The 22,862-nt window shown below is 39.0% G+C and overlaps 1 protein-coding gene across 2 annotated transcripts in view; it reads left to right on the top strand.

The window, feature by feature from the left end:
• Nucleotides 1–22,862, top strand: part of LOC111147605 (utrophin) — a 552,279-nt gene that overhangs the window by 155,823 nt on the left and 373,594 nt on the right. For both annotated transcript variants that reach the window (XM_022503758.1, XM_022503757.1), the window contains 10 exons: nt 59–209; nt 1,384–1,503; nt 3,107–3,208; nt 6,269–6,376; nt 6,707–6,886; nt 7,951–8,120; nt 11,692–11,815; nt 15,166–15,253; nt 20,953–21,182; nt 21,317–21,497. In XM_022503758.1, the coding sequence (XP_022359466.1) occupies nt 59–209; nt 1,384–1,503; nt 3,107–3,208; nt 6,269–6,376; nt 6,707–6,886; nt 7,951–8,120; nt 11,692–11,815; nt 15,166–15,253; nt 20,953–21,182; nt 21,317–21,497 (1,454 nt within the window). The remainder of the gene's footprint in view (nt 1–58; nt 210–1,383; nt 1,504–3,106; nt 3,209–6,268; nt 6,377–6,706; nt 6,887–7,950; nt 8,121–11,691; nt 11,816–15,165; nt 15,254–20,952; nt 21,183–21,316; nt 21,498–22,862) is intronic.

The following is a 22,862-nucleotide window of genomic DNA, read 5'->3' on the forward strand; positions in this document are numbered from 1 at the left end:
GTTTGGCTTTTGCAAAGGGGAAAAGGCGTGGGGCTGACGTGTGTTTGTCCCCGGCCAGGCTGCACGATGTGTTGATGGAGCTACAAAAGAAGCAGTTGCAGCAGCTGTCCGCCTGGTTAACGCTCACAGAAGAACGCATTCAAAAGATGGAAACTTGCCCCCTGGATGATGATTTAAAATCCCTACAAAAGCTGCTGGAAGATCATAAAGTAAATCTGGCTCATATTTCTTTTATACCTTATCAAATATGAAAAGACAGCACTTAGCCTTCTTGGGGGCTGATGGCTTCTGTCATTCGTGCAGAGATGGGATACTTCTTCAGTGTTCTCTTTTATTCAGTGATAGAAACACACAGGGTGTGTGGCTTTTCTAAGCCCTAAGCCAGGGATGATAGTGCAGGTAAAATTTTACATAAGTCTGTGTAGTTTTCTTCTGAAAGGACTTAGTGTTCATAAGGCTCTTAAGGGTTTTTGTTTTGGACCGCTAAGTGGCTAAGGACCCTAGTGTATTGGAATTAATGCAGGGTGTGGGGAATGAGGCAAACCCTCAGATTTATCTGGACCTAATCCTTTAACGAAAGCTGTGTTTCTTCTGTGATAGAGGAGAGTATCAGGCACCAGACAAGGAATCGAAATTTGGTAGACAATATAATCTGGTCACAAATTTAGAAGATAACTTTTCATAGTCAGGGAAAGGAAGAGTAAAAGAGCTTCTCTGCAAATTGAAGAGTTTTATTTTTCAGTGGAATAGCTGGATAACTGATAGATAAAACCTTAAGGATACATTAAACATGATTTAAGAGGCATTTGACAACTCTGTTGGTAGCATTTAAATAAATTACCTACATGCAAAAATCTAATGACCTATCGTGCTTTACCCATGCAGAAGGGAAGAGTGGAAGGTGTCCGTATATCCTGAATTGCTTTCCTGTGTAGCTAATCTGAGTGGCTTCTGACTTTTAGACCCTATTCTACTTACCTCTCACGTTATGCTTCACTAAAATGATCTGACTCTGTATTATTATTATTATTATTTTTTTTGTCTTAGGAATTCTATGTTCTTATCTTAATTACTTTTGTATTCACTCAAGCCCTGGGTTCCACTTTTTTTTTTTTTTTTTGCCGGAACTTGTATTAAGAGTGATGATATCCCATTTGCGATCTGTTATGGCACTGCATTTTTCAACCTGCTTTGGTTCATGATGATGAAATGTAAAAATGTTAAGGGGCTTATTTCATTAGTAGAACACTTAGAGTAATGATGGGAAGTTTAAACACGATGCCTCATTAAGTGTCCTTAATTACTCTTGGCAGGTGAATGGATTTTAAATAGGTAAATGTGAAGAGAGTAGAAATAATGGTGTATCTTAATTTTTTTCCCTAGCATTTGCAAAATGATCTTGAGGCTGAACAGGTGAAGGTAAATTCACTAACGCACATGGTGGTGATTGTTGATGAAAATAGTGGTGAGAGCGCCACTGCTGTTCTCGAAGATCAGTTACAGGTATGGACCCTGGAGGTGGACTATTCCCAAGGACTCTGTGGTCTGAAACCCTGATTTGGCACCCCTGTTCCTCAGGTCCTGTCTCACTGTTCATTTAGAGGAGATGCTAACCTTTAGTTTGAACTTCCCAGTTGGGTTCCCCCAGCTGTGGGTTCAATAGGGGTACTCAGGAACTTTCCTTTCTTGCTGCCCTTGGGGGGTGGATGGGCAGGGCTGCTTGTGGTCCCCAGCTTCCTCCTGCAAAATGGAAACAGCTTGAGGACTTTGTTAAAATGTGGATTCCTGGGCTCCACACAGACCTGAATCCCTGGGAGTGGGGCCAGTGGATCTGTACTTACGTGCCTGTTGAAGTTTGAGAATTTCAGCTGTGCAGGGTTAAATATCCCTGCTTCTTTGGGAGATCAATGCATGAATTTCAACAACAGTTTTGGGAATTCCAAAATAGCTGTTTTTTGCACAAGGCTATAGTGTATCTTTACAAGTCTTTAATTAGAGATTTTTTTGCTATTTTGTTTGAACAGTATTTGGATTACCCAATATGATGATGCCAAATGACTTTTCAATCACTTTCAGACTACAGTCTTATCATTTGAAATTCTTTTTCTTTTATAACATTTAAAGTTGGCCGGTGGTTCTGAGACTTTTTGGTGGAACATTACTTAGTTATTACAGTAACCTGAGAGGTAGGCATTCATGGCTTGCCTATTTAACAGTGAGGGGATGGAGATTCATGTGATGCCACTGAGATTTAAGTAGGCAATGAATTTTCATGCCAAGACTGGAGTCCTGTCTTTTGGCTCTAACTTCTCTACTTTTTGCTTTCTACAAAGCTTACTCTGTTATTAAATATTGAAATAATATAATATGAATTAAATAATTCCTTGAACATGTAAGTAATGTGGAAATTAAATGTAACATTTGTTAATCATTATTTAGAAAGTGGTAATAAAATAATGTGTTGGAAAAGTCATCATAAATAATGATTTTTAAACAACCAAATTTATTCATTTAGCATTGCTAATACTCCTAAGATTCTATTCCTGATTTTTGTGTAATATAAACAGAACAAATCAATTGAGCATTTTAAAAAATCTTACAGAAACTCAAAACAGTTTTTATAAGGTTAAATTTTTTTTTTTCCTTTTTGGTATTCCATATGAAAATTTTCTTGGCATGTAAAAGGTGGTTAATTGATGCAATGAATTTTTTTTGAAAAGATAATTACAGCCTGAAAAATTTGAAGCACAAAAAGTAGATATGTATGCTCTGTTCTGAAGGTATGTGAAAAATGTCAAATTATCATATAAAAACTACTGATACGGAAAGAGCAGGAATTTGGAGTCAAAAGTTAAAGAACAGAGGTCTAACTGTACCACTTTCTAACTATGTAATACGAAACAGTTAAATTCTTTGGAAATTAGTTTTTCTCATCTATAAATTTATAGGATTCATCTGTACTATTTTAAAGCAATTTTTATTAAAAATATTTTTTATAAATTGTTACTCTGTAGTAAAGAGCAATGGATGTCATGAATTTCTTTAAGGATCATTGTAACTATCTTTTAAGATTCTATTGACAAAGGATGGTTTCTTCCTTTACTAGAAACTTGGTGAACGCTGGACAGCAGTGTGCCGTTGGACCGAGGAACGTTGGAATAGGTTACAAGAAATCAATATGTTGTGGCAGGAATTATTAGAAGAACAGGTATGAAACTGTTAGCCATAATGGGCGTGACAGATGGTGAAAAGTAACCTATATTTAATGATGGTATTATGATAAACTTGTTTACTTTCCTTTGAAAGGAAAATGCACAATGTTTATTATTTTCAAAATCAGATTTCTGTGCATTTTATAACCGATCAAGTAGCTTATTCATAGAAATCATATTATATGGCTTCATGGTAGTAACACTTAATTTGATGTGTTCATTATGTTAGTATGTAGACATTCTACTTTCATGATTATGATTTCTTATTGTATTTGTGTTGGATATTGTGTTTGAACTTGTATCAACATAGTAGTGCCTAGCACATTTAGCTCAGTAAATAATTCATAAATGAATCCACTCAATGCTTTGTGAATTTTAAATCACAGTTTTTCTTGATTTTTAACCAAGATAAACTACTGAAATTAACAGGAAAATATTATTTAACAACACCAGCATTTAATACTGGGTTAATACTATATTTTTTCCAATAAGAATTACTATGGCAAATGAACTTTTGGCTCTGATAAATAAAAAGCTGCCACTGAAGTTTTCAGTCAGAAGTGTGGCCCTTTGCCCACCCTCCATCCTTCCAGAAGAGAAACCATCAAAACAGAATACAAATAAGCAAAACTTTTCTCCCAGAATGTCAGACATTGTGGTTTTAGAAAATAAGCAGATACTTTATTCCCACATTTCAGTGTCCATTTAGATTCTTTTAAATGCATTTCATTTCCATACACAAAAAGCGAGTATATTCTTTTTAAGGGATAAAAACAAGTGTGTGATGTTTTGTGGTTTACTAAATATGGTGGCAGAGAGAACATCTTAAAAAGTAGGTTGCAAAAAAAAAAAAAAAAAAAAAGTAGGTTGCAAAATTTTCTCAGTATAAATTGTTAATCGCTACCTCCTGCCCCCAGTCTCTGGCCAGAATTTTCTTATTAAGAATCCTTTGATGGATCTTATTCTGACTTCTGACATATTTTCGTTTCACTATATAAATGTTTATGTTTACTTGAAGCCTTGTATTCGGGCTGAAGAGTCACAGAGAATAATTAAATTTCACTTCAGTAATGACAGTAGGACGCATTGATGGCTAGAGAAAACCATTGTGTTCCTCTTATACTAAGTAAAATAATTGAAAATTTAGAAATACTTTTTAATTTGGTAATAAAAAATGTTAAAAATAGGGAATGACTAGTAGTTTGGCCATCTGTATTTAGATTTAAAACTAACCTCTGAGTGGCTTTCTGCTAGTGTTAGGGATGGGAGAATCTTGTTAAGATGTAGAATTGGAACCAACGTTGGTACTTAATATACAGATAATTTGCTTTTGCAAATTAAATAAGACTAAATTAAATGAGACTAAATAAATTAAATGAGACTAAACTGAATCGGAGTTAAAAAATCTCTCAAGAAACTATCTTTTACTCGGTTGTAGAGGCTTTACAACAGTTAGAAATGGGCTCGAGAATTAGTTCCATACTTATGCAGGACAGGCCAAGTGTAAGTGTGGCATGCAGGATATTCTATAAAGAACTTCAACCTACCTTTCCAACTTCAATTTTCCCTCCATCCTTCCATGTCCCCAGGTTCAAACCCTGATTTCCCAGTTTGTAGCCCATTCTTAGACTGTCAGTGCCATGAGAGTAGTGCTGGTTCTTTTTCACTGTTCTTTTCCCAATGCACGGCACATTGTAGCTTCCTCGTGGTTTGCATTGTTTTGTTTTCGTGTTTTTGAAAGAGTGAATGTATTCTGTTTGTTTTCTAGCCTCTCTGTTTTCACTTAAGGGGTGGTATCTGTTAGGGAATGTCTTTTTACCAGTTTTTTCATTTTTGAGCTGTCCTCTTCCTCAAGGAATGAAGTCGTCTATAAACTACCTCTCCCTCCCCCACTATCCTAAAACTAGAAGTCATCTCTTCTTCTTTGGAACTGTGTGACATTTAGTGTGTGTGTGTGTGTGTGTGTGTGTGTGTGTGTGTGTGTGTGTGTGTGTGTATGTGTGTGTGTGTGTGTGTGTGTGTGTGTGTGTATTTAATTCCCAAATTAAAATATAGTGCAGACACCATTATATAATATTTTATATTACATAAATATTATATATTAGAAATATAAAATAAGATATATATATATATTAATATCTTCACTTTCTTTTGCCATAGTTACTTATGTGCATATCTTACCCCTTTACTATATTGAGGACAGGATCCCTGTTTGCCATTTAATTTCCTAATGTTCATTTTTTTTTTTTTTGTGGAATATAGAGGAAAATAAATAAAATAGTTGGAGAAAGAATTGATTCTACTACTAACACAGAACCAAGATTTTTTCCTCCAACTATATAGAAAAGAGCTTCTGCTACAGATAACTGTATTGTGGGAAGAATTATCCCAAAGCAGCCGTGTGGTTTTCCATCCCTCTTTCAAGTTTCTCTTTCTGCATTACTGAACATCTTCTTCATGTTGGCCAATGCAGTTTAAATGTCCTTATGTTGGCTTTGGACTATCCTTAAACTTTCTTCTAATCACAATTGCTGTTGAACCTGGAGCATTACTGTGATTTTCCTGAATGATGCTGTGGAAAAACCATTGGCTTTGGGGTGTGGGTCTTTGATCTGTTTCTCTCATTAACTAACCAAGTAATCTTAGACATATAATGGCTTATCTCTCTCTCCTCCCTAAAATGCTGTGCTGGGTAAGGACAATTCCTAAGTTTTCTCCTGCCTCTTGAGAGTTATAATGTGATTCCTTTGGAGATTTGGATAGTAATTGGATTTTAGCCTTTTAGATCCACCTACCTCCCTGAGAATTAGATTTAATTACCCAGGTGTGGGGGCTAATGTCAGATTGATCTGTTGCAAATATGAGAAGGATAATATCTTAAAGAAAGATGTATTTCTAGGCCATGCATGTTTCGAGATTGGGTGTTTGAAGTCCTTCCTACCCTAGGTGAGAGTGAAGCCTCAACTAGCATGAAAGTTAAAGACTAGGGAACTCTATTGAATTGAATAACTGAACGATTCTCCAAATATAATTCTGACTTTTGTGATTACTCGTAGTGCTTGTTGAAAGCTTGGCTAACTGAAAAAGAAGAGGCTTTAAATAAAGTCCAGACGAGCAACTTCAAAGACCCAAAGGAACTAAGTGTCAGCATTCGACGACTGGCTGTAAGTGGTGTCACTGTTACATCTGTCTTGTAAGCCTGTGACATTTTAGTGTTTTCTGTCATTGGTTAACGTGGTTTAGTGAATACAGGTCATGGATCCTTATGCAGCGCTAGAACACTGCCATGTGATGATCCAGAACCAGGAATCTTAGATTTTAACATTAGTGAACTGCATAGCAAGTAAATTTTACTATAAAATTACATTTTATAGTAAAATTTACTTGCTATGCAGTTCCTGATGAGGGGGCAGAAATTTGCATTTCCTGATGAGGGGGCAGAAATACAGAGTCCTTTTAAGAGGGAGTCTTCTAATAAATATTTGAAATGCTAGATTTTGAAGGAAGACATGGAAATGAAACGTCAGGCATTGGATCAGCTAAGTGAGATTGGCCAGGATGTGGGTCAATTACTTGATAATCCCAAGGCATCCAAGAAGATCAACAGTGACTCGGAGGAACTAACTCAGAGATGGGATTCTTTGGTTCAGAGACTAGAAGATTCCTCCAACCAGGTACCTTTTGCTTTGGTTTGTATATTGTGCCATGAAGTAGAAATTAAATGTTCAGTTTAGTTTTAGTTTTTATGAAATAAAAGAATAGTAGATAAACTGCAAACTAAAGTAGATTCCTTACACCTGGCTTACTATAAAATTGAGAAATTCACTTGTGAGAAATCTTTAGTTTTCTGAAGTAAATTTTAATAGATCTTCAGAAAGTCTAATATCCGGTAAGTTAACTCTTAGTAAACTGATCATGCTTAGACATGAATCCATTAAATCATCTTTAAATCTTAATCTTATTAATTTAAAAATATATATTAGTGATTTGATAAAAAATACAACTTTGGTTGGTACATGGATATTCATAGCCTTATTGTTTATAATATCACAGAAGTGCATCAGCCTCATGTCCCATCCATAGAAGGATGGATAAACGAAGGTGGTATATCCATGCGATGGAATATTATTTGAGGGTTAAAAACATGAAGTACTGACACATGCTACAGTGTGAATGAACCTTGAAAATATTATGCAAGGGACGCTTGGGTGGCTCAGTTGGTTAAGTGTCTGCCTTTGGCTTAGGTCATGATCCCAGGTCATGATCCCAGGGTCCCGCATCGGGCTCCTTGCTCAGTGGGAAGCCTGCTTCTCCCTCTGCCTTCTGTTCCCCCTCCTTGTGCTCATTCTCTCTGGCAAATAAATAAATAAAATGTTAGAAAGAAAATATTATGCTAACCACAAGAAGCTGGTCGCAAGACTGAATGCACTATAATTCTCTCTATGTAAAACACCCCAAATAGGCAAATCCATAGAGATAATAAAAGAGGTTAGTCGTCAGCAGGTCCTGGGGGGGAGAGGTGGATGGGCAGGGGTGGACTATTAATGGGTATGGAGTTTCTTTTGGGGGAAATGATGAAACTATTCCGCAGTGAGAAGGTGGGGAATGGTCGCACAATTCTGAACATATGGTAACCACTGAACGGTGTACTGTTGAAGGGAGAATGGGATGGCACGTGAATTACAGTTCAGTAAAGCTGTGACAAAACAATAAAACGTCTGGCTGATTTATCCTTCAGGTGACTCAGGCTGTGGCAAAACTGGGGATGTCCCAGATTCCTCAGAAGGATCTTTTGGAGACCGTCCGCGTAAGAGAACAAGTAACTACAAAAAGATCTAAGCAAGAACTGCCGCCGCCCCCTCCCCCAAAGAAGAGACAGACTCCTGTGGATGTCGAAGCTAAGAAAAAGTGAGAAGGGATAGAGACATTTTCCAAATGCACTACGGCACATCATGTATCTGTACTAATCACTAATCCTATGCAAATTTATATGTAATTATTATTATGGAAATTCATTTGCTGAACCCCTCACTACCCCTGAGGCTTCTGAGTGTTCTCCTCCACGCTGGCTAAGCATCTGAATGTCTCAGGTGATCGTATTTATCCTGTGTTCAGTCTGGAAAACTGTGTGACAGAACCTTTGCTTCTTCATTTCCCGTGTCTACCTTGGGAGGCTAGGAATGCCCGTGATTGCCTGTTCCTTCTTTCTTTCACTGTGAGAACCCTGGCGGTTTTGCTATAGAAAGATCTCCTTATTCTTTGTACCTCCCTTCCCTCCTCTTGCCAAAAAATACTAAATGCAGGGAAGTCATTCCTTTGTAGTCTCCTTTTTTTCCCCTCATTCTTTTTTTTCCACATTTTCCTCCTTTTTCAATTCTTTTGTCAGATTCATGAACACATTCTTTAGGCTTGGCTTAAAGATCTGTCTTTGACATAAAATGTCTTTTTTTTTTTTTTTTTTTTTTTGGTCTTATTGATTCAGAGGAAACTCAGGCTCTTTAGAAAAGGACTAATCCCATCTGATAGAAATTGAGCATCTATATGGCAGCTATGCTGTGGAGCTGGGCTGTGTGACACCCCAGTAACAGACCTCACCTGCCCCAGAGCAGCCGAGCTGTAAATCAGCCCTTCTAGTCTCTCCCTTCTACGGGAGAATCCCGGTGCTGGGATAAATGGGCAATTATTTGGGGCCTGAATAAAAATGATATGATTTCCCCAATGTAGCTTCTGTTAGATGAAGCGGGATTCCAATTTTACTGGATGCTTTTCATTTTGATAATAAGGCTGTGTTTCTGCCTCCTACCAGCCTCTCCCTGCTGGCTGGAGGACCCCCAAGGTTCAGGCTGCAGCTGCGGACACTTTACTTGTTGAGGTCGAGGCAGCACAGGAAGAAGAGGCTCCTGATGTGAATATTGCCACAGGTCTTTTCTTCCCCGAGTGTTTATTTTCTGCCCAGTAGATCTGGCCCTGTGTCTCTCCGTTGCTGACTTGGTGCATTTGGAAGCAGGGAACGTTGTAAAAGACTAAGGGTGCAGAGCTATAAAATCTCACACATGGGCCTGTTGTAGAGAGTGCCTTCTGCTGCAGGCAACAGAATCCTGTACCAGAGGTGACCTCAACAATGAGGTCATCGATTCTCTCACATCAATTCTCTTATAGGAGGTCCAGAGACAGGGCATTTGGATGGGATGGTGGGGCTCAGCCTCCTACCATAGGGCCTTTCCGAGGATGTTGCCTTTCACCATCATGCATGTCCTCTGGTGCTCCCAAGAAGCTGCTAGAGCATTGGGAAGAGCATCCTTGTAGAACCTGATATATATGTAGGAAGGGCAGTTTTTCCTTATTTGACTTTTTTTTTTTTTTTTTTTTTCCCCAATCAGGGAGAAAGATCTTGCTTAGAAGGCATTGGTTAACTTTCCCCGCTGTCTCAATGGCCAGGATTCAGTCACTTACCCCCAGGTTGGGTGCACGGGAGGCTGAGACTGTCTGGCTTCTTTGGTCTCTGTATTTTCGTTCTGGGGGAGTTGGACCACAGAGGGAAGTTGGGGAGGGGAGTGTCTGTTGGTTGGGCAACCAACTGTGAGTACCATAGTCTTCCAGTCCATGATTTGATTGATGCAGTTAATTCCTGGACAAATAGAAGCTTTTGTATGTCCAGTTCATTGTGATCGAGGGCAGTGAGATCTCATTATTAGGTTATTTTTACGGGGAGCCCAAGTCCCTCCCCTTCACGACTACCCATGAGTGCTAATTCTGCTTTCTGGGGCGATACAGAGTCCCACCAGCTCTCTTCAGTATGGTGCCTCGTCAGTATGGGAGGGGGTTTCATATTCCCATTTCTGTGGGCCTTCAGAGTAAAGTCTCCTTAACCATCGTAAGTGTGACATGCTTTCTAGACCCTTTAATGCCGTCAGTCTCCGGTAGAAATCACTATTAGCTTGTCTTAAAATGGGCTGTCAGAGCAGATGTGAGCTCAGTACAATTTATAAAACCTGCTTCAGAAATGGCAGTTTACTTCCCCCTGCTCTTCTCTTGGTGCTGCTGGTGACTGTTTTTATCAGCTCAAGCTATGGAGGGACAATTCTTTCCTATGATGGGGATCTCTGTTAACATGACCTGAGACCATTGCCTCTCTGTAAAAACCAAATAGTCATAATTCACCAGAAACGCTTGAAGGTCTTTCCCCAAAAGAATCAGACAACCTGTGCTCACCTTAAAGTTCCTAAAAATCCTCAGGAGTTTTTTTGAGGAGTCCTGTGGGTAGAGTCCTGGTGAGGAGGACCCACCGAGCTCTACCAGCTATAGCTTTGGAGCCTGGGGCCATTATTTAAAACCTCCATGAGCTCCATTTCTCTGGCATTAAAAGGGATAATAATAGTCTAGGCATCTCAGGGTTGTTGTGACGATTACTTGAATTAAACATAGACACAGAACACTTAGCAAAGGGCCCAGTATGTGGCCAGCAATCAGGGAGTGCTCCCCTTTTGCCTCTGCTCGTGGTGGTTTCCACAGGCCTTTTCGAGTTTGTCCCCTTTTTCCTTCCATCCTCACGTCTCTGTTCTGGGTCCTGGGACTACCACAGCCTGCTTTCCTCTGGTGTTGTCTCTCTTTATTTTTTCTGTGCAGTGAGCTCTAGAGGATGAACACAGTCATGCCAGTCCTGTGTTTTCAAGCCTTCACCTGCTCTGTGTTGCCCTTTGGTTGTGCCCAGACTCCTTAATCTGTCTTGCAGAGCCTTCCAGGAGTGGGTTGGTGTGGCTCTCTGCCATGCTGGCAGTGGTCCTTGCCTGTCTAGGGCTCACTGTTCCAGCCACGCCTAGCTGCTTGCTGTTCTCAGTGTGGTCCTCTTTCTCTTTGTTCTCCCTTTGCAAGGAAAACTCCTGGGCATAGTACCGCTGTTGTGCTCCAGGAAGCCATCCCTCCCTGACTGAATTAGGAGCCATTACGGTGAATTCCTGGCATTAGCACCTGGCGAGTTCTCTTGTGATTTACTTTCCATTGCCCCGACGAGACAGGAAACACCATGAAGGCTGGGATTGTGTCTGAGTTACCTTCATATCAAGAGGCCAGTCCAGTGCCTAGCATACACTGAACTCAGTAATTATGTGCAATGAAAGGAGACATTAGCTTTAAGAATATCTGTACCTGCTTTTTCCTTTTATTTTCCAATCAAATCTTTTCCATTATCCAAGGGAGTTTATAAAAATGCAAATGATTTCTTACAAAGTTTAAAGTTATTCAGTTACTTAAAAACTATTTATTAACGTGACAATATTATCCCTCTTTTCAAACTTTTAATGTAAATGTGTGATTTTACTTTGCCTGGTTACTCTATGTCTATGATGCTTTTTTTTTTTTTTTTTGGGAGGCATATTTAGAACATGTGCCTGGTGGGTGTTTTGATGGCTCTGTTTCTTGAGCCAAGTGAAACAATAGAAGAATAGGAATGACAAACAGTAACATCTGAATCTTAAATCAGGTTTGATGCTGTAAGTGCAGAGCTGTTGAACTGCATTGTGAAATCAAAGACTGGCATTCAGGCTGCAGAGATGAAAGGGTATAAGAAGATGCAAGAGACTTCAGAAATGAAAAAGAAGTTGAAGGTAAAACATAAAACAAAAATATCCTTGTGAATAAAATATTTCACTGAGGGTTTGATTTACTGTTGACATAAAGGTGTGATGGGATCCAAAGGCTTTCTGTAAAATAAATGTAGCTGTAAGGTAGCTTTTAGAACATTGTAGTAAATTGTGAATCAATCAAGCTGGCTGGCAATCAGATCCCTGTGTGGAGGGAGGGATTTTTTTGCCCCTTACCCCTAACTTCCGAGATGTGCAGGACGGAATGGTTCTAAGGTGTGATCCAGTTATTAGTAGTATTATTTTTTACCTTGATTAGGTCTCCCTTAATCTAGTCCCTAATAATGTCTATGACTTTGTGTATGCTGAAGATATTTTGCACTCTGAATACAACAAATGATTTCAAATCTCAAAATCCCTTCAATATACCTTCTTTAGGAAAGAGACTTATTTAAAAAAAATAAACTCTGTGAAAATGTATAGGATCTTAACTCTGCTACTTTGTACCTCATGCGTGTTACTGTAAATTGTGACAAGAGATTGTAGTGACTTAAGTCTTTGGTGTTCATTAGGTGTGGGTGCATCCTTTCACAAAATATTTGGATACCTGGAGCAAGTGTGTACGTAGTCCTGTCTACGTCGGTGACCAAGTTTGTGAAGGGTTTGGAGAACATTTCCAAAATGAGATGTGTGTAAATATCAGGGATGTGAGCCAGAAAGCGGTGTTCCCATGGGGGCTGAGAGGAGCCCAGGACTGTGGTGGTCTCTGTGTTCACTGGGGAAGTCCAGAGGGTGAGGTAGCCCCACACTGGGACCAGAAGGCCCTTGCTTGGAGCTGGGTAGGAAGGCCCAGCCGGCAGGGGTGCCCTGAGCAGAGGCATGGAAGTGGACACCTGGATTGTGCTAGTTTTTGTTGTTGTTCTGTTTAGTGTTGTTCTGTTTGTGTGTGTAAGATAGTAGAGAGTTCAGGTTGGAGAGGTGGTTTGGAGTCAGACCCCGGTCGACTTACGTGTGGGTGAGAAGTTCCAACCGACTCCTGTCCTTTCCTTGCATTGTCAGTGCTTTTATTTAGAGGTCTTCGTTGCCCGTTGGTTTCCAGATCTAAAGGATGGATTTGTTTGCTCCTCCGACCTGCTGCCTCTACAGCATTTGCCACTGTTCACCCTTCCTTTCTTCTTATACTCTCACAGCCCTTGGCTTCTGTGGCCAGTGATGCTTCTAAAATAATCTGATCAGGTGGCTTCCATGGTGGCAGCTAACTAATGGCTTCCCACTGCGACGGGGATGAAATCCACATGGCCCTGACGTGCGCCTGGAGCTTCAGCCCTCCCGAATCCTGCTCTTTGCTCACTTCCCTGCCTTCACCACACGTGCTGTTTTCCATGCTAAGAATGGCCCTTATTAAGCCTTTGTGCTGTGTGGCTGAAAAGCCCTCCACTCCAGCCAGTAAGCCTCTTTTAGCCTCATTAGGAAGATTTAAGTGGTTCATCTTTGGACTTCCATGTTGCTTTGACCACACCTCTGTGAAAGCCCTTATTACATTTATGTCATTATTTGTTTCTATGCCTGCCTGTGAGTGCTTGGAAGAAGTGAGGATAATTTCCCATTGAACCCTCTATTTTCAGCACTCAGCAAAGTTCTTGGCTGATGGAAGGAGGGAATGATGGCTGTGGAAAGGGGGATGTGGGAGGCTGTTAGCCTAGAAGCACCATTATCTGAGCCCTCTGTATGGGGAAGAGCTGTGTTGCATCATTTCGTAGGCTTCTCACAGTGCTGAAAAACCAATAAATGAGATTAATGAGCATTTAACAGCCGGATTCTCAAAGGCAGAGAATGTGGAAATTACAGTGATCTTTATGGAACAAGTTCCAGAAAATATTAATAAGTTAAATTCCATCCTGTGACGTAGAAACAGTTTTACTCCTAGATTTTTTTTACTATAATATTTGAAGGGATAAGAATAAGGACTGTGTTTTTTAGTGTGAGGCATGATTGGAAGTTCCCATGTTTTCCTTTAATATTTATAAGTTCACTTATTTTGTTGTTTTCGACAACTAGTGATAGATGCCGAGAGGGTTGGAAAAATGTAAAATGAAGAAAAGTTAACCATCACTTTAATCTCTAATTTTTCTCGCAAATTGGGGAAAGAGCAGCTTAATTGTGTGTTAGTAAAGGACTACCTTGTTCCAACTGATGCCACACCTGGTTGGAGAATCCCCGCATTCAGTCTGTCATCACCACAAATCAGTTTGCATAGAACAGGCAATAACTCTTCTCTAGTTTGGTGACTTTTTGCATTGATACTTAGTTTAACGAAACAAGTGGTGTTTCTTTGAATCTCTTGTTATTTCTTCATCTTTGACTATAAAATAGTCACCTTAAAGTTATACAGATCAAAGTAGGATAGTTTATTGGATAGTGCTTATATGTACGGAAGTTAGAAGTGGGATTCTTCTCTGGGTTGTCCGGTTGAAATGATATGGTTGTCTTAGAAGTTTTGATTGTGCTCTTAAGGGTGCTGTTTGCGTAGTTAATTTGATCAGGAGTGAATTGAGGAGTGGGAGAAATTTCAAATACTGACTGTTAATGTGTACACGTGTGTGTATGTCTTCATGATTTTGTTCAACCCTTCTTACTAGTTCTGGAAAGCTTTTGTCTTTCTTGTCTTTGAGATATTAAGGACATTGAGACTATCAAACCATAGAGACATAAATATTAAAATTAAGAGCCACTCTTCAAACTTGAGGAACAAAATGCTTTAGTTTGGGTCCCAAAGCATATTATCATAGTTTAAAATTATGTATGAACTATGCTTGTGGTTGAAGTTTACATTAGATCCTAAACTTAATATAATACCAACAAATAATATCGAGGCTCAAATGTTTCTATTTTTCTTGTTAATTAATTTTTGCCCAGTGATCTCTGTCATAGAATATTCAGCTCATTTCACTTGAACAGTTATTTTTATTGTGTGGCATAAACACTGAGGTTATATATAAAATAGATATCCTGGATCTAAAACACTAATTTTAATTGTTTCCTCCTTTTTTAATTAATTGTTTCCTCTTGATAGGAACTCACAATTGTACAATTTTTTTCTTTTTAAAAGTAATCAAAGTTTTTTTTTTTAAGTAATCAAAGTTTTATGTTATTTGTTTAAATTTGCCTTTTGAAATTTAATCAGCTTTGGAATTCTGTAGGGTAGCTTGGAATTGCATAGTTTTGTCTTGCAGTATTTCTCCTATGTCAACTTTGACTATAATACCGAAAGAGAATGTGGGAGGGACACAAACCCTGAAACTTACAATAATGTGAACATTTCATTCATTGAGAAGAAAGTTTGCGGTATTCTTACATTGGAATTTTATTTCCAGGGATTGGAAAAAGAACAGACGGAAAGAAGCCCCAGACTGGATGAATTAAACCAAACAGGACAAATCCTTTTGGAGCAAATGGGGAAAGGTGAGACCCTTGATTTTTTTTTTTTTAAATGTGTTTTAGATGGTAGCATTGAATAATTACAGTTTGACAAATTATATATTTATTTTGCACCATAACCTTTCTTCCTTTTTTTCCCCCTAAAAAAGTGGTTTTCGAAATTGTTTTAGGTAACAGAATCTTTTTTCAAATTAAATCCTATGTGCTGAAGCTGTTCTATAAAACAGATAAAAGAGAAGTTGTTGTGCTTTTATACAGAGTTAGACAACCTAAAACTCTGATAGCTTAGCAGAGCAGTTGAAGATTGCTGTGGAAGATTTTAAAATTTCCTTCTTTAGGTTTATATATTGGGAATTTGTTTTGAAGAGGGGTGGCAACAGAAAATTTTACTTTTGTGATATTTGGGAAATGAAGTTACATTAAGGTAAATTCATTAAGGTTATTAGACTTTTGATCACTTCCAAATTAATATGTTAATTTACTCCAGGTATCTTTTTATACTTGAATTTGATAAGGTGTTACTTGTATTTGAAATTTTTACCTGTATTTAAGGACTTTTTTTCCTTTGCCATTAGCCCTCAGTGACTCAGGGGAATGGAAAGATGAATATTTTTGCTGTCAGTTTTGCATATGATACTTTCTTTGGTCTAGCTCTGAAAGACCTTTCTTGTGAGTCCTATGCCTTACTCCAGTGATGGTAAATGCTTTGGAGGTCTTCTGCAATATTCTTTGACATAAGCCACAGATATCCAAGGCAGAATTAGGAATATTAGTTTGACAAGAATCTTTAGTGAGTGATTTTCAGTCTTTCTATTTTTTAACTTTTTGTTCTGGAAAATATAAATAATGTACGACATAAACAGAATAGTGTAATGAAACTCCTTGTAGCAATTACCCAGCTTCAGTAATTAATGATATTCTGCCATTCTTGAATTATCTATACCTCTACGTATTCCTCACCCCCTTGTTATTATTATTATTATTGTTTATAGTTTTTTAAACAGCAAAATTTACAGGGAACCTGGGTGGCTCAGTCATTTAAATGTCTGACTCTTGATTTCAGCTCAGGTCATAACCTCAGGATTGAGCCCTGCATTGGGCTCCTAGCTCAACAGGGAGTCTGCTTGTCCCTCTCCTCCTGCCCCCTGTCCCCGCCACTCATGTGCCTCCCCTCTCTAAAATGAATAATTAAATCTTTTTAAAAAGAGAAAGTAAAATTTACTTACATTGAAATACATGGAACTTAATTGTGCTGTTTTGACAAGCCCATACCCACATAACAGTATATAGAAAAATGTATATAGAAAAATTCCATCTCTCCAGAAAGTTCCCTGGTATCCCTTATGGTTCAGTCATCCTCTCCCTAAAATCACATTTTTAAAAACTTTCGATTATTTTTACCTCTGCTTTTAAAAAATTTGTAAATAAATTATGCATACACACACACACACACACACACACACAAACTATGGCACACACATACATTTTTACACAAAATAAGGGTGTGTCCATATATGTCCATTTATTTGGAAATTATTCAGATATACCACTATCAATCCATAGATGTTAGTACAGCTCAATTTATTTCTTTTTTAAAAATATAAACAGAGGGGTTATTTATGGGTATTTTAATTCAAACATCCTCCTGGCTCAGTGTCTTAGTTACCCTGGGTGTGAGTACCCTACTTGGAAATTACTCTTTCAAAAATTTCTTTAAAGAGATCTAGAGAGGGTTGCCTCGGTGGCTCAGTGGGTTAAAGCCTCTGCTTTCAGCTCAAGTCATGATCTCAGGGTCCTGGGATCGAGCCCCGCATTGGGCTCTCTGCTCAGCAGGGGGCCTGCTTCCTCCTCTCTCTCTCTGCCTGCCTCTCTGCCTACTTGTGATCTCTGTCTGTCAAATAAATAGATGAAATCTTTAAAAAAAAAATAAAGAGATCTAGAGATACAGAGAGACCATAATTTCCCTGGAGATGCCGATTCTTTTGAGAATTACAGTAAATTGTGTGTTGAATTTATGTCAGTTACAATTGTAGATTCTTACTTGTACATCAACATTGCAGTTGGGGAACCAGCCTTTGTCTGGTGTGAATGTACTTTCACAGTACCTTCATGAATCGTTTCACAGTCCATTCATGGGTACTTTCAAGAGTCTCGGTATTGAATTTGCCCTCATTTCTGCATCAGCTTTTAGGTGGTGTGGCAGGATTTGGGTGCTAAGGCTGGTGGGGAAAGGCTACCTGGGGGAGAAGTTGGTGAGAGGCGGTGTGTTACAGTGAGAATGGGAGATGGGAGAGCTCAGGGTCTCCTACCCTCTTCTAGTTTTGTGTCCCTGGGCGAGTCATGTAATCCATTTGTGTCTTCGCTTCCTCACCCAGGAAGAGAGGCATTCACTAGCAGAGTACAGCTGTTGTTGCATGCGTTCTTACTATGAATAGGCATCTGCAAAAATTCATACTTGGGAAGCTGAGTTCACGTGAAAATGATACTTGTGAAATGCCAAGTGCAATATCGGGAAATATGGCATTCATGGCTGTGTAACGGAATGAATTTTGTGACATAATGTAGACCTGTTTGATTTTATGGGAAACCCTTTATATTTTGCATTACCATGTTTTTTTGGAGCATTGGTAGAGGAAATGCATTCATTACAGGATCCCAATTTTATTTGTTTATTTTTTAAAGATTTATTTATTTATTTTAGAGAGAGAGAAGTGGGATGGAAGGGCAGAGAGAGAGGGAGAGAGATAATTCTGAAGCAGACTCCTTGCTGAGTATGCAGCCTGACATGGGGGCTTGATCCCAGGACCCCGAGACCATGACTCAAGCTGAAATCAAGAGCTCGCTGCTTAACCCACTGAACCACCCAGACGCCCCCTAATTTTATTTATTTTAAATGACACATTTAGGGTAGGATGGGGACCTGGGCAGTGGGGGTGTTGATTTGAATAGGGTGTTTATGTTCTGGGTTTAATTTCTTGCTTTTTGAGGAGGGTCTGTGTCGCTGTTAGAGAATAAAAGTGACTTTTAAAAATCTTCCCCACTGTCTTCCCATTTTATTCATTGTTCTAATTTTATAGTATTGTATATCACTTCTCTCTGTGTGGTTTTAGTGCTGTTAATCCTACTGCTCTTATAAACCAGAAATGTTGAACAGAAATGAAAGCACAGTTGGGTGGTTCTTGCTGCTCTGCACCATACCCCCTGCCATTTCCCCTAAGAAATTTGATATAAACACTGAAACACAGATAATTAAGATAGAGGAAGTTCTTTTACAGAGTGTAATTTGTCAAGAGTCTGCCTAGGTAAGGCTGTAGATAAATGGTTCAGTCCTTTAGAAAACAAGGCCTTGGTAAAACAGATGTTCCAATAATCATATCATCGATTTCCTCAAACTAGTTCCATCAAAAGCCCTGCTACAGAGAAGTTTGATGGGACTTTTCTGCCTACTGCATTTGAATTATGTTTTGTGGTATCCTGTGAAGCATAAAAAGGTTTTAATCAATGAAATTATCTGTTTCATTCAACTTTCGTGGCTATTTGGTTTTCTTGGTTCAGCCTATCTTTTTCCTAGAGATTGTGAACTAATAAGATAGAGTAGCTGGAAACTTGGATAATATGGCTTTATGAAATGATGTTTATTATGACTAGCCTATGGAATTCGATGGTGGTCCTATGTTTTGTAAATTTCCTTTGATTCCAACAGTAATAGATTGAAAAGTGCAAAGTTAAGTGAAAGTAAGTGGCAGGAATATGTTACATTTTATTCCTTTTAGATAATTAATAAGGTGATGATCTATTGATTTGGGCTTTTGATTAGTCATTTAAGAGTTGGATGTTTTATCGAAATAGAAAATTTATAACCAGGATTTCTGGGAGCGAAACAATTAATTGAGGGGCACCTGGGTGGTTCAGTCCGTTATGCATTTGCCTTTGACTCGGGTCGTGATCCTGGGGTCCTGGGATGAGTCCGGTGCTGGGCTCCTCGCTCAGTGGAGAGCCTGCCTCCCCTCTGCCTGCCACTCCCCCTGCTTGTGGGTGAGCACTCTTCCTTTCTGACAATTAAGTAAATAAGATCTTAAAAAAAATAAAAGAATTATTTTAAAAGACAACATAATTTTCCTTGCCTGATATGCAAATTATGCTTTAATTATTACTTGATATCTGCCTAACTTACAATATCTCAAGCTTAGAGGAAGGGAGATTTAAATTTTGATAATTGGTTTGAAGAGGCAAAATGAATGAATTGTAACATATTATAGTGAATAACTACTTTTTACCTGTTTTCTAGATGAGTAGTGATAATTTTCCATCTCATAATTTTATCAGCTTTATCTTCTTTCTTGATTAGCATAAATTGCCCCGACATGCAAGTGAAGCAGCTGATGTTATTCCTTTGCCCCCTAGAATAGAAATAATGCGACAGATGCAAAGCCTAGATCCCCATTGCTCAGATGGTTTGTCAGGAAAATGATGATTTGTTTCATTTATGACCCTATTAGTAGAGATACATGAACTTGGGCTGTGGTGTGGGTGATTTGCCTGCGTCTCATATGCTATTATCTGTGTGTGATGCTGGCCAGTGAACTTCAGCACGTGAGGTGGGTGATATATTCAAATTACATCATATTATGTTTGCATTTCTAATTTTCAGTGGATGCAGTGTGCTATAGTATTTTTAAGATTGCATCGTCTGTGGATCCCAAGGACCTTTTGTTTTATAGCCGCTTTACTCCTCAGAGCTCTCATTACCCTGGATTTCGATTGTATATGTTTACAAAGCACCGTTGTTTTTCTCCCTCCTACTCAAATAAGAAAGTTGTTAAGCCCATTCTTTCGAAATGCCTGCTCTCCTAAGGGGATAAAGATTCCTTTGTAGATGTCCCATACTTTTTCAGAGTAATTTGCAATGATTTGATGTATTTTATACTCAGGGAAGGACTGCGATACAACTTATTATTACCTATCACGATTATTTCTACATTCTTTACCTCTCAAATATATGAGACAAAATTATTAGGACCTCGGTAATAAGCAAAATGCCTTTTTTTTCCCCCCCTGATGTGTTTCAGAACATCAGAATGTGGTAGATCATCTTACCCCTGCATTGATATTTTGGTATTTGCTGGTCCATGTGTGGCATGCCCAGGAGGTTTGCGGATGCCTCTTGGGGCTGGTTGCTGGCCTGATGCTTCTGCAGTCACCAGGTTGCCCCCCTATGCTAGTTCTTGCCATTCATTCTGCAATTCCTAGGATGCTGTGGTTGGGTCACCAAAGTCTCTTTGGAGCTACTTCCTCCATTGTTCAGCCAGCTGTCTTTTCTGTGATGATAGAAGGTTTACCTTCTCACGTCAGACCTTCGGACAGGTCCACAGCATTCACTGAATTTCTCTGGTCCCATCTAGAAGCTGGTGGAGGGGTAGGATACACACATTCTTTATAAAAGTCCATGGCTGCAGCTCTACTAATGCGGCTCTGGGGATAGCATGTTCTCCCGAACAGCCATTTCAAGCTCCCCCTTCCCCACTTTGGTCAGGGAATGAAACATAGTTACTCTTACCGGCATCATTATAATTTTGTTGTTGTGTTACAAGGGACTTAAGGGAGTGATCATTATATGTGACATGGCCTCATTATTTTGAATAGGTTAGAATGTTTATAACAAATTCAAAACCAGTTTTATAATAACATATGAAGCGTCTGCTTATTTTTTTATGTCTGTGTAGAGGGTATTCCTACGGAAGAAATAAAAACTGTGCTGGAGAAGGTGTTCTCAGAATGGAAGGATGTGTCTCAGCGTTTAGAAGATCTGGCAAGAAAGATTCAGCTACAGGAAGATATAAATACTTACTTTAAGCAGCTTGATGAGCTCGAAAAGACCATAAAGGCAAAAGAGGAGTGGCTAAAACAAACTTCCTCCCAGCAACCCATGCTGAGTTTGAAGGACCCCTGTCAGGTAAAGAGAGAACCATCCAGAGCATGAAAGCCTTCTATGCCCACTCCTGTACTTGAAGAAGATGCCACTTGTATTGTAAAATTTAGGTGAATTCATCTTCGGTCAGTTCCGTGACCCTGTTTTCTCTTCCGTAGCGGGAACTGATAGATCTGCTGGCCCTCCACCCCAGAATTGAAATGGCGCGTGCCAGTTGCTCCGCCCTGAAGTCTCGTCCTTCTGCTCCGGATTTTGTCCGGGAGGCATTCGAGAGCCTTCTGGGCCGCTACCAAGCTGTGCGACGGGAGTTAGAGCGTGGTCAGCAACAGCTGGAGAAGGGTAAACCCATCCTCTTGGTTTTCTTAGTTGAGGGCTCTGTTGTCTTCTCTTTCAGTTTGCTGTAACGTAAAAATCACTTGCCACATGTGGGCAAAGAACACGCTCCCTCATTCTGCCCCAGCCACATTCTGTTTTCCTCTCTACCTGCTATTGTTCAGGGTCTGAAAATATATTCAGAGTAGTTCCTGGATTCACACTTGTTTGGAAAAGTGCAGACAGCTTTCACCTGCTCTAAAATCATGTTTCTAGGAGATAATGACTTTTAAGGAGTTTTTTTTTGAAGGGTGCCTTGCCCCCCCCCAGTTACTGAAGGAGGCCAGCTAACACCCTTACTAGTAAGACTAAAAAGAATGATCGCTTACTTCTGTTTGCTCAAAATGGTTTTAGCAATACTATCTCCTCTTCGGAAAGAAGTCATGTTTCTCTCTCAAAGTCTGAAATTATTTATTTATCTGTTTGTTTGTTTATTGGGGGGAGGGGCCAAGGGAGACAGAGAGAGAGAGAATCTTAAGCAGGTTCCGTGCTGGGCTCAACGGGGTTTCGATCTCACAAGCGTGAGTGGGTGCCTAACTCACTGGTCCACCCAGAGGCCCCTCAGAGTCTGAAAAATTTTAAAGAGTTTTTACTTTTGGAATAAACCTGATTTTGGCAAGTTACCTGTTAAATGCTTTGAGAGCTCGTTTCTCATCTGTCCTATTTTTTCTCCTTAGCTATTGTGTAAGTCGGGAATTGTGTTGTACTATGTAATGTTATGGGTCATGCATGTTTAAAAGCTGTGTGTTGAACCATGTCCTTCCTTGTAGCAAATGTAGATTTTGTAATGACTTGTAGGAATCTGTATGTGTCCGTGGCAAGCAAATATGTCATGTTGTCTTTCTTCTGGAAAGGCATTTGGACACTATGCTTTTTTGTTCACTGAATTCAGTTAACCTAGAGTGTAAAATAAATGTTTCAAAGTATTGCTTTTTAAATTTACTCTTATAAAACATTCCTTCCTATAGATCCTTGTCAAAAATAAAGGCATATTTCATAACAGTAAATTGAAAAAGCAGTACACTGACCCCTCTATTTGTTACATAATACAACACAGTTCCTGACCTGAAACTAAAAGAAAGTTCTAAATCTATCTTTTTTGTCTTTAATTGTGCTAAAATATATATAACATAAAATTTATCATTTTAACCACTTTACTTATGTATTTTTTAAAGTTTTATTTATTCAAGTGATCTCTACACCCCGTGTGAGGCTCAAACTCATGACCCTGAGATCAACAGTCATGTGCTCCTCCCCCTGAGCCAGCCATGTGCCCCATAATTCAACCATTTGAAGATGTAGAGCTCAGTGGCATTAAACGTATTCACATTG

This window comes from Enhydra lutris, unplaced genomic scaffold, assembly GCF_002288905.1.
Source record: "Enhydra lutris kenyoni isolate GAN:26980312 unplaced genomic scaffold, ASM228890v2 scaffoldscaffold17, whole genome shotgun sequence".
In the NCBI taxonomy this organism is placed as follows: Eukaryota; Metazoa; Chordata; class Mammalia; order Carnivora; family Mustelidae; genus Enhydra; species Enhydra lutris.